This window comes from Heptranchias perlo, chromosome 22 (assembly GCF_035084215.1).
Source record: "Heptranchias perlo isolate sHepPer1 chromosome 22, sHepPer1.hap1, whole genome shotgun sequence".
Taxonomy (NCBI): domain Eukaryota; kingdom Metazoa; phylum Chordata; class Chondrichthyes; order Hexanchiformes; family Hexanchidae; genus Heptranchias; species Heptranchias perlo.
This window is the reverse complement of record NC_090346.1, coordinates 38,627,185-38,644,171: the sequence shown is the minus strand read 5'-3', so window position 1 is coordinate 38,644,171 and position 16,987 is coordinate 38,627,185. Positions and strand designations below refer to the sequence as shown.

Here is a 16,987-nt window from a genome sequence, read left to right as displayed (position 1 = left end):
TTTTTCACACAAGGTAGTGGAAATCTAGATCACTCTCCAAAGGACTGTGGATGCTGAGTCAATTGAAATTTTCAAGACAGGTCGATAGATTTTTGTTTGGTAAGGGTATCAAGGGATATGAGCAAAGGTGGGTGAAGAGTTGAGGTACAGATCAGCCATGGTGGAACACGCTTGAGGGACAGAATGGCCTACTTCTGTTCCTACCTGGGAAACATGAGTAAATTTGCAAGTTCACTTTTAATTGCTGTTAAACTTTTCCAGCTTAATAGCTTGTTAAACACTAGCTCTGTCAACCTGGTGTAGTCCTAGGAGGGATTTTTGGGAGTGTGGGTAAAATACACAAATGCTTAGTTAATGCCAATGAATTAGTTTACTACATAATGTACATTTAGCACATATATTGGTTGTAATGCAGAGAGTAACTTCACTCTTTAAGTGGGTATTCAGAGGATATATATATAGAACCCTGTATATTTGACTCTTTTCTGTGTAATTTATAACTAATTCAGGAAAAGCAATTTCTCCACTTGAAATTGTAGTTCTTCATGTACTTCAGTAATCAATACAATTAACAAGTAGTACTAATAGAAATTATGTGAAGCTGGTAAACGTTGAATAAACCTATAGGAGGAAGCTTCATTGGTGTTCAGCTATAAATCAAATTATGATCCTTGTCTATTTATCTGAATATTTGTGTAAACTGATCTGATACCAGGGAAATTAACTGGAAAGAGGTACTGAATTAACATTTGGTTGAAATGATTTGATAAATTTAAACACCCAGGGTTCATGACTATCTAGTGATAGCTTAGATGCCTCTGGGCTCTGTAACCCAGACAGTTATTGCCTTCTTTCTTCTTTCTCCTCCCCACCCCCCCCCCCCCCACCCCCCCAAAGATACACAATGCCATATTATTTAAATCAAAAAAGTTTGCAAATGAACAGAAAAGGCTGCTAAAGTTAAAGTAAGTTCTTCATGATGGTTTGGCTTGTAGAAGTTATTCTGATGGTGAGGCTCCCTCAAGCTTCCAGGTGAATTCTTTGATAGTTCATGTTCACTTCTGCCTTTTAAATAATGACATTTATATACATTTACATTTTAAACATTTGTTTAATAAAAGTTGCCAGCCCTCTGAACTACTTCGTGAAATACGTTTACATTGCATTTCCAGTACGATTGCTATATCAGCATTGGATTTTAAATACAAGACACGTGTAACCTGGATGGATATTAATTTTTGGGGAATAAAACAATTTTTATTGCTGTTTTACAGGATAGGCTTCCTTGGTCTGGGCTTAATGGGAAGTGGAATTGTTGCAAACCTCTTGAAAATGGGGCACACTGTTACAGTGTGGAATCGCACAGGAGATAAGGTTTGCCTTTTTTAAACTACTGATCTGTGTAGCCTTTTGGGCCCATTTGCTCAGTTGTTACTGTGTCTGCCTTGGCTCAGTGGCAGCACTCTTGCCTCTGAGTCAGCCCCACTCCAGCAATTTGAGCACATAATCCAGGCTGACACTTCAGTGCACTGTCGGAGGTGCCGTCTTTTGGGTGAGACATTAAACCAAGACCCATCTGCCCCCTCAGGTGGACATAAAAGATCCCATGGCACTATTTGAGGGAGAACAGGGGAATTCTCCGGGTCCTGGCCAGTATTTATCCCTCAACCAACATCACTGAAAAACAGATGATTTGGTCATGTATCTCATTTGTGGGACCTTGCTGTGTATAAAGTGTCTGCCGTGTTTCCCTACATTATGACTAACCACACAAAAAAAAAGTACCTAATTGGCTGAAAGATTTTTATATATATATACAAGCCCTTTCCTTTACTGTGTATGAACATGCCTTGCAAGTTTGAACTAAAGTGCACAAGGTCCTAACAACCAGAGAAACTCTGCTATTGTTGCCTACATAACAGTGACTGAACCCCAAAAGTGATTCATTGGATGTGAAGCACCAGGTAAATCAAATGTCTTTTTCTCTTTCAATACTGCTTGTGTGGAAGCCTTTTCATTCTTTGCCTCCCCACCTCCCAGGATGTTTCATGTCCATATATCATTCCTGGTCAATAAGTCTGGCTGCTTCCAGTGGCAGTATGGCTGAAATCAGAAATTTATCAAGCCACATCCTAGTAGCTCTGTGGCACAGCACTTTAGGCCACCAGTATGTTGTGGAGGGGCCTTTTTAAAATGAATCTGAATTATTTGCTTTTTGAAATGAAAATTTATCAAATGTGTCTCCATTTTGTGGCAGTGCGAGCCTTTTCTCCAGGAAGGGGCACGTTTAGGACGAACACCAGCAGAGGTGGTTTCTACATGTGATATCACACTTTCTTGCATTTCTGACCCAAAGGCAGCTAAAGATGTAAGTAAACTTAATGTTTCTTAACCTGATGGGCTACGCAGCAAAGAACCATAATGATGATAGCTACCTTGAAGAAAAAAATTGAATGCTGTTTACTTTTATGGGGAGGAATGTTGATATTAATATCGCAACATGATTCCTATAGTTTAACATCAACAAAAAAAACCTAATAATCTGAACAATTGCAGTAAGTTTTTTATTTGTACTTTCAGCTGGTGCTGGGTCCCAGTGGGGTGTTGCAAGGGATTCGACCAGGCAAATGTTACGTTGACATGTCTACAGTGGATCCTGAGACATCCACAGAAATCTCGCAGGTAATAAGATGAGCAGATTTTCACAGACTAAGATTTACTCTTTCATGTCTTTATAGATTGGGTTTGTACCATTTTTCAATTCAGCCAGTATGAACTGTATATCTGCATACTCCAGATATTTCATGCATCGCAGACCAACTAGATAGGGAGTAGAAGCACTAATGAAAATATAGACATTCTACAATTTTGAAGAAAATGAGTTAGTATGTAATTCAAAGCAACTTCTAGAAATTAGAACTTTTTCATGATCTGGAAGTTGCATAGCGGTGTTGAAAATGACTTACTCCACTGGTCCCAAATCTAGGTTTCCCTATTAATGTGGTGGGTTGGTTGAATTAAGTGGCAAGCCCTGTAGATCAGCAATAGTTGACCTCATTTTGAAATGTAGACTCTTGCTGCGGCTTTGTTTCAATGATCTGTCCTGTTGTGTTCCTCTAACATTTTGCTTCAGTTATCCATCTTTATTTTCCTTGCATTTAGTTTCCATTCTGCCCTTCTAGAACTTTCAGTCCCTCCTAATTACTTCACTGATATTGCCTATGTTTTTTTTAGTATTCTTTGGTCGCTCGTGAATTTCTTTGTCTTTCTATTTTCTCAGATAATCCTTATCTTCCTGTTCCCTAATTCTGGTCTGAACGTATTTCTTAAATTATTGTTCGTTCAATCTCTCCTTTTAACATAGTACTTGCAACAAAGCATTGTATAGAAAATGCAGGAAGCTGACTTGCCCAGTGGCTCAATAAGCAAATGTATCATGTGGTGTGATGCTGAGCCATTCCAATGGAGAATGTTCCAGGTTTGATCCTGTTGTGTGCTGAATTAGCTGATCTCAGCTAACTTCTGCCCTTCCAAGCACAAGGAGACTGAGGTCTACTGTCCCTTTTGCACTGCTGCTCCAACTAAGGTTGCCACTCCTGATCATTATCAGTGACCCTTCCTGGAAAGTGCATGGTGTGGGCATTGCTTGAAGATGGGATTGACAGGATACGATGCTTCCCAAGATCAGATAGCCCTTTCATATTTACATGTGAAAAATGTACCAAAGTACTGCTGGCATCCATATCCTTGGAAGATTCTGTGACTTGAGAGAAAGGGAGAATATGCATGAGTTTTTACGTCACAATTTTTAATATGTTAAGACTATTTAATTCTAAGTTGGTATAATTGGCACATTGGTGGGATTGATTTTGGCACAAAATGGAATGGATGCTGGAACAATTGTGGTTTAAAAATGTCATTGCACTGGTTAAAACTGGATAGCCATGTGGTGAAGGAAAGGATACTAGAGCCTGGTCTTTAGTTGCTTCCAAGCCTTTATTCAGAGTTCCCTCTTGCGCACACACCACACCCTAGCTAAGCTCTCCGATAAAAAGAATCAGAGTCCCCAGTCAATACCCACCACCTGAATACAATTAACCCCAATTGATACAAAGCCTACAATTAACAGCACAGGTGCTTTAGACCTCATTATTAGTGATGGTTTCAAATCTTCCTGACGCAGTTTTCAGAGTAGTGATCTAATGCTTCAACTGATGCTTCATTTAATGCCACATCCCAGTTCTGATTCCAGTTGTGTGTCTGGTGCTTGGTTAAGATATACGGTTGGTGGGCCTTATCTGGAGTGCTCTCTTTCAACTGACAGACTCCATAGTAGCCAGGACTGATCTGTGATGGTTACTCTGTTGCATAGGTGATCACTTCCAGAGGGGGGCGCTTTCTAGAAGCACCAGTCTCAGGGAATCGGCAGCTATCGGAAAATGGAAGGCTGGTGATCCTTGCAGCTGGAGATAAGGCTTTGTTTGATGATTGTAGCAGCTGTTTTCAGGCCATGGGGAAGAAGTCTTTCTATTTGGGTAGGTCTGTGCTTACAGAATCCTCACATTATTTCTCCTTTTTAAAATATTTTTTGAATTGCTTTGATAGAATTGCTTATAGTTCTGTAGAGCTCAACATTTCTAAAGTTTTTTTTGAAGTAAATTGATTGAACATCGAACCAAAGTAACAGTTTACACAATCAATTAAATGTATTTGAAACTTATTAGCTAACCAAATGTCATTCTATAGAACTTGGTAATTTGTTGTTTTTTGTACAGAACATTACGTGAAGGGTCTCACTTACTCCACTTAAAAATCTGTTCAGAACAGTAATCAACCTGGTCTTCCTTTTTGATTTTTGCTTTCTTTTTTAATACTGCTGTTAAACTTACTAATGGAACCGGCTTTAAAAAAAATCTACTGAGCATGATGTTTACCCCAGAGGAGATGATTTGCACACGTGAATTGACCTGATCAGTGAAGCATCATGCCTTAATGACTATCGACTGATGTTCAGCCCTCACGCATTGTCAGCTTTTTCCATGCAATACCAACCGATACCAGCATTTGGTGTTTAATTTAAAATATTTTTCTTCAGGTTGATTTTTACATAATAAATTTTGTTGTTTTTTGACAATCCTAATGGGGAGATTTCTTTTCTAAAATGACACTTCTCATCTTGTTAGTGCCTAATTTGCATACCAAATTGGGGGTGGCGAGGGCAATCTGACAATCTCAGCATGTTGTATAAAATTAATTTTAAATGCAAGTACTGCTTTCAGGACAAGTGGAGCGCATGAATGGACAAGCTAAAATGTATTGGTTTTCCTTTTCAGGTGAGGTTGGCAATGCCTCGAAGATGATGCTGATTGTAAATATGATCCTGGGCAGTTTCATGGCTTCTGTAGCAGAAGGATTCACATTGGCTAAAATAGCCAGCCAATCACAAGAAGTTTTGCTTTACATCCTGAGTCAGGGACCTTTGGCAAGTGCTTTTTTGGACCAGAAGTGCCAAAGTAACTAACTTTCTAATCTTTTGGGGGATTTGTTAAGGGGCAGAACATTCTCATTGTCTAAAATATAATAAATCCAGATTGGTATAAAGAAAGTAATTTTCAATCAAAAATCCAGATGCAAATGTTGCTTTTGGAAACAAACTGGGAATTAGTATCAGTTTAAATGTGAGTCCGATTGTAAGCAACATCTTTATCCTGACCTATTTCATGGACAGCCTATAGAAGTTATGGTATTGGACAACAATGTTTCAAAATGATCTGTAATATTTGAGTTAATGGACCTGCATCATTGATAGGCACAGTCAATGTTATATTGTTTATGGCTATTTTATAAAATTATTTCAACTGTGATCTACTTGGGTTTTTAATTAGCACAGCAAGTAGAGTGATCCCCATAGTGCTACAGTGCAGACTGTGAGAACCTCCTTTGGTGCTGTAGAGCTGAACAAGTTTGAGGAGAGTTGTTTGGCTGAGAATCTGTCATTACCACTAGCAAAACCTCACTTTTTACTTTAAGCACTGATGCTAGAGATCAATCTTTGAGATGAATAGTGGAATCTACAACTACATGTCTTTTTGAAAACTGGAAATTTTAGTGCAGTGCACAAGTCATTCCTGTTGAGATGTATTTAATAACACTATTTGGTTGTCTTTATGCCTACACTTACAAATAATGGGTTCTCGCTTGTGACGGTGGTTAATTATATATTTTTTTAAGTTTAAAACATCTATAATTCAAACACCCATAAGTGAATGAGAGACTGCCTCACCAGTGAAGTTTGTGGGACAGTTACTCTTTGTAGAAACTTGTGAACAGTTTTAAGTTAAGTTTGAAACACTTATGAAACATGGAAAACTGGTACGCAAGTTAGTGCAGCGACTTTTGCAATAAGCTGCAAAGGATTGCTTGCACCATTGCACGAACACAGGCTTGAAGGTGACTTTTGTACTTGATTTTGGTTAGACAAAGTTACTATTCATGCCCGTAGAATGGAATCGGATTTCACTATATGGCGGACTGGAATACTACATGGCTGTGCCACAAGCCAACCAAAAACCAGCTTTTTAGTTGGCTGTAAGAACGGAGAGGAAGCTGTGGGTTAGTTGCTCACATGAACACAACCAGTGTTAAATCAGTTACTTCTACTCAAAACTGGCCTGTATATTTACAGATAATTCTAACTTTATTTTTAAATCTTTCTCATCTTAAAGCTGTAATTTCAAAAAAAATTTAAAGCCATCTTTTTACACCCATAACAACAATGTTCTAACATTTATTACATGTAACAATAAATTACCTCCAAAACCACTAACTGTATCCACTAGTGATTCTCTCATTATCAGGTATTTTACAGGGAAACTTCAAGCCTGACTTCTTGTTGAAACACATACAAAAGGACCTCAGGTTAGCCATTGCTATGGGTGATTCTGTCAATCATTCAACTCCAATGGCTGCTGCGGCCAATGAAGTAAGTTCTGGACATGTTATGCCCCTGATGTTTGTTTGCAAATCAAATTTTAAAATAAAAAATGTTGGACTAGCTCCCTGTATCAGAGTGGGACAACATGGGATATCTGTGACTTCCACACACTGAGGTCCTGATCTGTTGAACTGTTCAGAGTGGCACTCAATAAAGAACAGCTTTCCCAGAGGACCGGGGACTGGTTCCCTGATTGGTGGGGGGAATAATGTGTAGACTGGAAGGGATATGCTCTCCAGAACAGGAAAACTGGTTGGGTGAAAATCCATTATATGAACGGAATGATGAAAACTCTGCATATAATGTCATTTGGCACTGGGACAGACTGTTGCTTAGTGTTATCTCTAATCACAGCCTCAAGAAAATAGGGGAAACTGTTTTCTATTTATATTAATCTACCTGGCTCAAAATTTCTCACATCTTCTACTCTGCTGCTGTGTACTCTCTGTCCCTGTTGGTCTTTGTATTCTGCTGTTTCTTTCAAATTTTAAGCCAAATGTGTATAATTGACCTGTTTCTAAGCTGCATGATAAACTAGTGTGTTATATATCAAAATGAACCCTTATTTCTTTCTGTAACCATTAGATCAGTAGTTTATCTTTGTATGTTTGTCTTATGTAGTCAATGTTTGTGTTTTAATCAATCATATTTATGGATTATTGTTGCAGGATTTGGAGGCATGGTTGATACATGTCAATTCTGAGTCCATATTCCAAGCTCAATTATTGTGCTGTTTGTGTATCTGTAAAATGTCTCCGCAAGGCTTTCTTCATTCTTTTCCCTATGAATTATTGATAATTTGGTATTTGAAGGATTGCAAGTACAAATCTACCCCTGTTGTATCATATTTTGTCACAGCTGGTGGTCCTGCACTGCATTGTATCCACAATACCATTTAGTTTTACCTTAAATTTTCTGTTTGGTGAGAGATACACTGAGCATAGCAGAGACTGCATTAGAGGTGAAAAGATAATAAAATTGAAAATGATAAGGTAGATTGCTGTATTGTCCACTGCAATCATTACATTGTGAAATGCTGTAATATTTGAGATGGCATGTCAGATTTTGTTTCTTGATGAGTTTTATCAGTAATTAGGAAATAATTTGGTTTAGAACTATGTCCCTGTTAGCTTTCCCAAGTTTTTCAGTAGGGATACTGCACTATGAAGTACCTTTTAATGGTAACTTTTACTCAAGGGAATCTGCTTGATATATAGCTCTGTAATTAGCGCCATTTTGCTTCTTAAGTGTAAGTTAACCTTTAGAGAGGCTGCTACAGAACACAAGGTACTTGTACTTGGGACAAGTGCCATATCTCAATTTAAATTATTTGATCTGCTTCAATTCTCCAAAGTATCTTTATGGATGATAATTTAATCCTAAGCACCAGAAACTGGGCGGGCAGTTAAAATTGCCGTGGGACTCGCCCACCGACATCCCACACTGTTCCTGCAGGCTCTGATTTGAACTTTTCTGCTGAGCGAGAGGGAACCTGTCAGAAACAGATGGGGTCCTTCTTTAAATATGCAGATCAGGCTCCGATTATGTCATTGTTGCCCGAGTGCTATTCCCACTCTGGGCCTGAGCAGGGAAGCTGTTGTGGTTTTCCTTCCGGGTTCACCTAGCGGGAAGAGGGGTCGGGGCCAAAAAAGGCCCAAAAAGCTGAGCCTTTTTGCTTTTTTGACTTTTCTGGAGGCCAGCAGGAGCAGGAAAGTTTATGCTTCCCCTGATCTGGGCATCCTCCCAAGTTACAAGCCCACCCCACCGCCTCCCCATGACTTATCTAAATGCTGGGGACCGTTCCTTTGGCCGGGAAACTGACAGGGAGCATGCAGATGGAGACCCAGGAGTTAAAATCTCCCAGGCCTCAAGCTGCCGTGATCAGGACGGTTTGCCGTCTGCCTTGGCCCCCGCCTGCCCCGAGTTTAAAATCGGGGCTTCTGAAATTATTTAATTCTGTTGGAGATATTAGAATTTGTTAATATAGATTCTGTTTCAGGGAAAGGTGTGTTTTAAAATTATTTTACCTTTCTACCCATCTGCAGGTATCTGAGAATGCTGATGTTCAGACAGGGTATTACCACATTAGTGTCCTTGCTATGATGTTGAACATCGGTATTACAGATATGAGGCAAGGTGCTGCATAAACTAGGTTTATTTAATCAGGTTTTCCTTTGCTATAGTTCTGAAACCTACAATAAACAGCCACATAACTATTTCTACATCATTAAAAATTAATGGGAGCTAACGTGAATTTTGGATCCTGCTTATGTTGGTCCATTTTGTGTCAACTCAAATGCATTTAAAAACGAATTGGATCTATTGGCTTTCGTACCTCGGCATTGTGCAGTTTTGTAACTGACTAGTAGGATGTTCGAAAGCAATGCAGGGTTATTCCTCATTTGATTTTCCCCATGGTCTCTTAGCACCTTTCCCAGACAGTTTTGCAGTGATTTGTGAATTTTGTTGTGGCAATTTATGGGATACTATTCTGTTCAGTTTTAACATTAATATCATTCTTTTTTGATTTGCTATTTTCCCTGTAGGTGTTTAAGAAAGCGAAGGCCTTGGACCAGTCTGAAAATGATATGTCTGCAGTATACCTGGCCTGCAACCAGTGACCGCTACAATGTTTTAATTGTTTCTTTTTAAATTCTGGACCATTTGTTTTGGTTTTTATGTTTCCATTATCAGTAACTGCTCTAATCTGCCACACTGGCCATTGTAAATTTTTTCCTCTGGTGACTGAGGATGATTGATGGTCCATACCCAGCCAAATCTCATTAATGCACTGACAAGTGGCACCTCTGAGACTGTGAAATGAGCATGTGCCGACCATCTGCTGCTTTTTTTTTGTTGTAATTTTGTTAGGATGGTGTAAGAAGTTTACTTATTGAAAGATGGGTTGTTGACAAAAGGTGTATGCTAGTGTTAACCCTTTACAATTGTTTTTACCAAATTGGTTAATTACCTCCTGATGTGGTAACTGCTGATACAAGCCCAGTGCTGGTACTGCCAGTCATCAGATCGACATTATTGTATCACCAAGTCATAAGTGACAAAGTACAAGATCCATGAAGCAATATCTTGAGTGCTGGGGAGAAAAGTGGGCTACATAGAAAAAGCATCAGGCCTGTACTGTGGTGATACTTTAGTGAATATGTACTCTGGTTAACTTGGTGATACCAATGTGGGTTGTATATATATATATATATATCAGAATGTCTGGTATTGCTGTTCTGTACAAAATGAAACATTTACTGTACTGGTGTCCTACATAATGTTTCCATGTGGTTTGTACTCAAGGGAAAGGGATTTGCTCAGGCAAGCAGTGGAAAAAACACAAAATGCCATTGGAAGAAAGTCTGCACGGCTTCTAAACCAGACTCAGTCTAGTTGTTACTAACATTTATCTTGTATGTGAGGGGTTTTGTTTTGGGTGTTAAAAACCTGTACATAATCTTTGCGACTTATGAATACTTTTTCCAAAAGGAAAATATATTTTGCTGCATTGTTATCGGTTGCCTCTGTGTAGTACTCCACAAGGTTTTTAATGATTTTTGTGATCAGGTTGACCTCAGGTTTTTTTTTCTTGACTCCAATGTTTAAGGACCTTTTATAAGAATATTGCAGTATTAAAACAGCAGTATATGCTGGAGAGGTTTCCGAGTAAATTCCTTTTTCTGTGCATAGCTTGCTCAGCATTTTTAATAAACCCCATCCTGTACATTAAACCATTTTGCAATTTTGGATTCAACCTAAAGTTATAGGTTTTTTTTAAAATCTTGTATGTATTTACCTTTTTTGGTTTAAAAGCAATTTTTTTTTTCTTGGCCATAAACTTAATTAAAAATAAATATTATGCAAACCTATCAATAGCGTTTTAGGTCCATAATCCTTGTGGGTCTTTGTACTGATTATATACGGATGTAGATGCTACTTGGGAATGTAAATTGGGTGTGACACCAGTTACTTTTAATTGCTTTTATGTTAACGACACCTTATTGTTGCATGGAGTGGGTGTGCAATGTAATCTTGGGTCACTTTACTTTGTAAGGCATGTGATCACTTTTGGCTACACCAAAGCATGATGGGCAAGTGTTCAACATGACCATGTCTAATCTATTGGACCTAAAGATGGGTCAAATTCCATTAAGCAGCTTTTAATGTGTTTGTAGAATGGCCAAATTTGATTGGGATTGAACCTTGGATTTCTGGAACAAGGGACACTATAGTTAGAAAAGAAGTCCATCATCTAAAATGTATGCACACCCCTGATTGTCAGCAGCTCATTGAGGCTGTGCCTATATTACTACGGTCTGCTCGTCCTACCCATGAGACCATTTACAAAAATATCAGTTGCCATCAAACAAGAATAACTTTTGCCTTTGTGTGACCTCTGTATCTTGCATGCTCTGAAGTAAGAGTCTGCCCTTATATACAATGAGAATTGAACCCATTTGATAGCTTTGTTGTGGCTCTATTCACAAGTAGAATATTTAAATAAAATATTCAAATAGCCTGTTTTCAGGACTAGTCTCCACCCAAGGCTCAGACTTCTATCACTTTTTACCAAACTTGGAAACCCTCGAGATAACTGTTGTACACAAAAGTTGGGCAGATGGTGGTGGATGTGAAAGAGTATGTTTACCTCAATAATTGTGGGTTTGAGTTTTCATGGATGCTGCTAATCACTCCAACCAAATATATAAACTGCAGAGATGTCTTCAGCTTGCTTGTCCAGTGAGAAGATCAGTATGGCACCTCCAGTTTTTTTAAAAAAGGGATGATGGCACAGTTCACCATCTGGAAGGCTGTTCCTGCTCTTTCGTTCAAGCTGAACATTTTATTGCAGAATGCCGAGGGTCATGAGACTACTGTACATCACTGATGGATTAAAGATAATTGTGAATAGAACCACTTTTTTTTGTAAATTCTAATGCGACTTTATAGTCATTCCTGTATTTGGTGTTTCAGAAACTAAAGAACCTGATTTCAGGACATATCAAAATGTAGGCTTACAAACACTAATAGCCATTCACATCTTATTTCTATGTGTTGTAACTTAACTTTTGGAACGAGAATTTATTTAATTGTAATGTAATTAATGATTCCTGAATAATTTTTTTCATCTTGCACGAAACCATTATTGTGCTTCCACTTGGCATCAAAGGGTTGATTACTTGAGTTATTAAACCAATGCCTTGTAATGCACAGAGTGACCTATATCTGTGATAGAGAATGGTGCATATTTAGTGCTATAGTTTCACAAAAATAACCTGCACCCCCTACAATTGTTTTTTTTTTAAATGTTAAAACCTACCTGGAAATACACTCCACAGGTAAATGTCACCCCAGATACAGTAATGCCGTCCATGTTCACCCATTAATAATCATTCAACATCTATTGGGTAGGATTGGGATCCAGATTACTCGCATACAGATCTACAGAGTTTCACCCTCAAGAAAAATACCAGTTAATTTGTAAAGCTATCACTGGCAAGCCTTCTGCAAAGGTCTTAAGTAAATGGCTACAGATATAACCTGTATCGTATAAAGAACATTTGTTCCTATAGGTGAACACAAACTACTGTAGTATTTTTGTGAAATTATGGTACCCCTTTTTCTTGCTCTTTGCAGCCTGGATTTAATTTGCATCAAACCTACACAATATCCTGTCATTGCATTTTTATATAGCTTATGGTATTTCATTTTAAGATCAATATTGCAGAAATTGGCTATTTTTATGGATCCATAACAAAACTATTTTGTTATGTACAAAATTGTATACAATTTGTCAAATGAGTATTTGAAAGTAGTGGATACATTTCAGTTTTTTTTAAATGTATTAAGTTTCAGTCTAGCTTGGTCAATAAATGCTGTTCTTACTGTTCAGGAAACTGGTTAATAATTGTGTCTGCATTTTATTTTAGTGCGCAACACCAAGCTGAGATTTTTTTTAAATCTTGGTTTCTCGCATGGTGATTCCAATTTTGAGCTAAAGAATCTAAATCTTATTTACTGAACAAAGTGCACCTTGTGCAATTTGATTTTTTTTTGTATGAGTACTGATAACTCCCTTTTCAACATCAAAATGGCTGGAGACTGGTTTGTTCTCTAGTGCCTTATGAACATGGGACTTCCACATGTGTTCAACTTGTTGCCAGATCAGTTCTGATTACATGTCTCCCATACAAGGTCAAGGGAGTGTATATGATTGATTTCTCTAACTGAGCATGAACAGAAATGTTGCTTTTTGTTAATGTGTTCAGAAAAGTCTGTGTATTTTGTTATCATTAATTTTTTCAGTGAAGGGATGACTGACAAACAGATTTAATCTAGAGCTTTCCTCATTGTACAGTTAAATGTAAGGAATCTTACAACACCAGGTTATAGTCCAACAAATTTATTTTAAAATCACAAGCTTTCGGAGATTATCTCCTTCGTCAGATGATTGCTATCATCTGACGAAGGAGATAATCTCCGAAAGCTTGTGATTTTAAAATAAATTTGTTGGACTATAACCTGGTGTTGTAAGATTCCTTACATTTGTCCACCCCAGTCCATCACCGGCATTTCCACATCATTGTACAGTTAGGCATGGCTAAAGTCATTGATAAACATCAGCTGCCAAAAAACTCTAAATGGGGAAATACTCGCTGGTCAGCCTGGATAACATCACAGCAACCAATAGTGAGTACAAAGTAGAACTGTGGCATGAGAAAAGCTGGCAGACACTGGAATATACCTGGAGAAGATGAGGGATTGGAACAGAACAGGAAATTCAAAACTTGGCATAACATTAAAGTATTGCATCATAAATTAGAAAATGTACTCATATATTTAGGTCTAAGTTTCAGATTTTTTGGAGGCATCGTTCAGGAAAGACTAGGTGCTTGCATAGTGGGAGTGGGTGGGGGGGAAAGGAAGAGGATTAGAAACTGAGTCACATGGGCAGCTGTCTTACACAATCTTGCTAGTTACCATAACAAGATTTGGCAGGGGAGAATTCTGGAAGTACATTGAGCTAATTTTGGAAGCTGACTTAAGAATCTGAAATAATGCAACAGATGTAAGATTACATTTAGGAAGCTAAGGTGAGAATAAACAATCTAACTTGTTCCAGATTCTGTGTTCATTATAAATAACCCTGGCATTTCTAAAGTGTGACTCGTTTCACATGTACAAAAATACCTAGAATGTATACACTTAATCAAGCTATATTTTAGATCCCATGGAACCTTGCTAGCACATGTTCAGCAGTAAATTCCACCATCTAAGAATTTCTTGTTTTCAGAATTAGTTTGTCATGAAGTGGTATGGCATACTATGCTTCAAGGATGATTTTATTAAACTATAAGTACAGTACTTGGAGTAGTTGTCTTAAGTGCTGTCTTATAATTACGTCCTGTACAGTAGAACTAGCTAACCCCTAGATTTGACAAGGACATCATGATGGCACAGATGGCAGTAAGTATACCTGAACTGCTACATACCATTTTCTTCTACATACTGGGTTTAGTTACATTTCAATTTTTTTCTTCTCCCAGCTTGCATTCTTTGGGTTTTCTACTCACTATCAGTGCAACCAAATAGCCATCATTTCCTTTTTCTGTGTCCAAGTTTTTGAAAACCATGATTTAATGGGTGCAGTAGGCTCCTCATTTTAATGGGAGGGTGGGCAATGCAACTTAATTTTTTCTGGTGAGTTTGTGTGAATGTAAAAAGAAAACCGCCTTTATATCTAGGGCACTGTTAATTCAATAACTTCTAATTCATAGCATGTCATATTTGAGTTGGGTAGATGCAGTATAGTGTTCCCTATAAAACTACCCTGGCAGGAGAGCTGTTTCACTTACCATTGCTTAAAAATATATTGGGTATTTGATAAATGTTCAATTTCTACTCAATAATGCAACTGAGAAATAACCCTCAGAGGAAGAGTACCTTTAGCCCATCCTCATTTATGCCTTTGTCACCTCCAGACTCTTACTCCAATATTCTCCTAGCCAATCTCTCATTCTCTACCTTCTCTAAACTTCAGCTCATCCAAAACTCTGCTTCTAGTATTCTATTCTGCATCAACTCTTGCCCACCCATCACTTCTGTCTTTGCTGACCCGCATTGGCTCCCAGTCCACCTGTACCGCCAATTTAAAATTCTCACCCTTGTATTTAATTCCCTTCACAGCCTCAACCTGCCCTATAATCTGTAATCTCCTTCAGCCCTAAGAACATGCCACTGACAATTGGCCTTTTGTGCATCCCCCTCACCTTCAATTGGTGGCAATGCCTTCAGCCCTCTAGGCCCCATACTCCACTCCCCATTAACTTTGCCTCCTTAATACTCACCTCTTTGACCAACCTTTTGGTCAACCCTCTTAATATCTCCTTTGGTTGTGTCCATTTTTGTCCAATTATATCTGTGAAGCTCCTAATTTTTTTACATTAAAGGGGCTATACAAATGTAAGTTATTATTGTTGCCGTGGCAGCTTCTTGTCTTACAATACCTCAAATTTAAACTTCACAGCCTTCTGTCTAATTTCTTCCATTGCCTTGACCCTCCCTATTTCTGTAACCTCCTTCAATCCTACAAATGAATGCCCCCTTCCCAAATTCCTATGACTCTGCCCGGGTACATCCACCCCCCCCCCCTTCCACTTGGCCTGGGACTGGCGGCTGTGCCTTCAGCTCCTTAGGGCCCATAAGCTAGAATTCCCTCCCTTCAACTCTTCATCTTTGTAAAATCTACCCCTCCTACTATTTCCCTCCTTCGTTTGGGTTATTATTTTTAGGACGTTTCGTGTGGGGGGGAAAATGAATGTTTTTAAGTAACTTAAATCGCGTATCTGTATTTGCTGTAGAATCTCACCGATAACAAGCGGCCCCATCCTCGGTCACCGCATTAATGGCAGGTGTGTTCCTTTGCGTTTTCTTCCAGTAGGGGAATCATCCGATGCAGGCTGTTGCAGCGAGGCGCCGGGGACCCGTGATACCGGGACACAGCAGGTGTGGGGCGGAGTGATTTTGCCGCGGATACCGGCAGTGCCCTGTTCTCTTGTCCTTCAGTAAACAGGATGGCGGTTCCGAGTGAGGCGGAGAGAGCGGTGCTGGTGAGTTGGGCACCAACGGAGCTCGACCTTGGGGGGGAAGGGGAGAAAGATAGAGAGAAAAAGAATAATGGCTCTTCCCCCCCGCCCCCCCCCCCCCAAAGGGAAGAGGTTAGCGGGGAGAGAGTGCGAAATGCGGCAATAAACAAACTGCCGCAGGGCGGCCGGGGCAACCGGGTACCAGGGTAACCGGGGGCTGGGGCAACCGGGTACCAGGGGGGCCGGGGTAACCGGGTACCAGGGTAACCGGGGGCCGGGGTAACCGTCCGCCGCGGGGCGACTGGAATAACGGTGTAAAAGGAGCGGGGTCGCGAGAGAAGCTGCACCATCGGTTTGCAAACAGCAAAATCCATGCTCAATGAGAGGAGAGTTTAGATAAATATATTAAGGGTTCTCTGGTATGTAGAAAAATGGACAACCTGAAAGGGTGGTGGAAGCAGATTCAGTAATAATTTTTCAAAAGGGGACTGGAGAAATACTTGAAGGGGAAACATTTGCAGGACTACGGGGAAAGAGCACGGGAGTGAGACTAACTGGATAGCTCTTTGAAAGAGCCGGAATAGGCACGATGGGCAGAATGGCCTCCTTCTGTGCTGTATCATTCTACGATTCTATGTACTCATTAATGCACTATAGTGTATTTTTATAGGGCAAGAATGCATTTGTGTATATACAATAACAGCTAAGCAATGTTAACTCTATGGAAGGTACAAACTGAATCTTCAACAAGCAAGCCCTCTAAAAGTAACAGTATTACATAATATAACTTTAAAAAAAACCTATGTTGCTGTGGTAAGTCGAAGGACATGATGTTTTATAATGGGGATGTTTTACGATATAATATACATTGTATTATACTTGATTTACATTGTATTATACATGA

The 16,987-nt window shown here is 39.1% G+C and overlaps 2 protein-coding genes and 1 long non-coding RNA gene across 6 annotated transcripts in view; 2 read left to right on the top strand and 1 right to left on the bottom strand.

Annotated features, from left to right (window-relative positions):
- Positions 1-12,897, top strand: part of glyr1 (glyoxylate reductase 1 homolog (Arabidopsis)) — a 38,329-nt gene extending 25,432 nt beyond the window's left edge. For 3 of the 4 annotated variants that reach the window (XM_068003326.1, XM_068003325.1, XM_068003328.1), the window contains 7 exons: positions 1,275-1,374; positions 2,258-2,368; positions 2,581-2,682; positions 4,373-4,535; positions 5,334-5,513; positions 6,858-6,982; positions 9,541-12,897. In XM_068003326.1, coding sequence (XP_067859427.1) covers positions 1,275-1,374; positions 2,258-2,368; positions 2,581-2,682; positions 4,373-4,535; positions 5,334-5,513; positions 6,858-6,982; positions 9,541-9,615 — 856 coding nt within the window. In that variant the 3' untranslated portion in view covers positions 9,616-12,897. The remainder of the gene's footprint in view (positions 1-1,274; positions 1,375-2,257; positions 2,369-2,580; positions 2,683-4,372; positions 4,536-5,333; positions 5,514-6,857; positions 6,983-9,540) is intronic. The other variant, XM_068003327.1, reaches the window with a different exon arrangement.
- On the bottom strand, positions 2,551-16,135 carry LOC137340678 (uncharacterized). Its single transcript, XR_010966853.1, has 2 exons — positions 15,867-16,135; positions 2,551-3,763 (listed from the first exon to the last, which is right to left on the bottom strand). It is a non-coding gene; the product is annotated as an uncharacterized lncRNA (long non-coding RNA).
- rogdi (rogdi atypical leucine zipper) overlaps positions 15,773-16,987 on the top strand; it is a 32,240-nt gene continuing 31,025 nt past the window's right edge. The window contains exon 1 of the mRNA XM_068003329.1: positions 15,773-16,107. Coding sequence (XP_067859430.1) covers positions 16,072-16,107 — 36 coding nt within the window. The 5' untranslated portion in view covers positions 15,773-16,071. The remainder of the gene's footprint in view (positions 16,108-16,987) is intronic.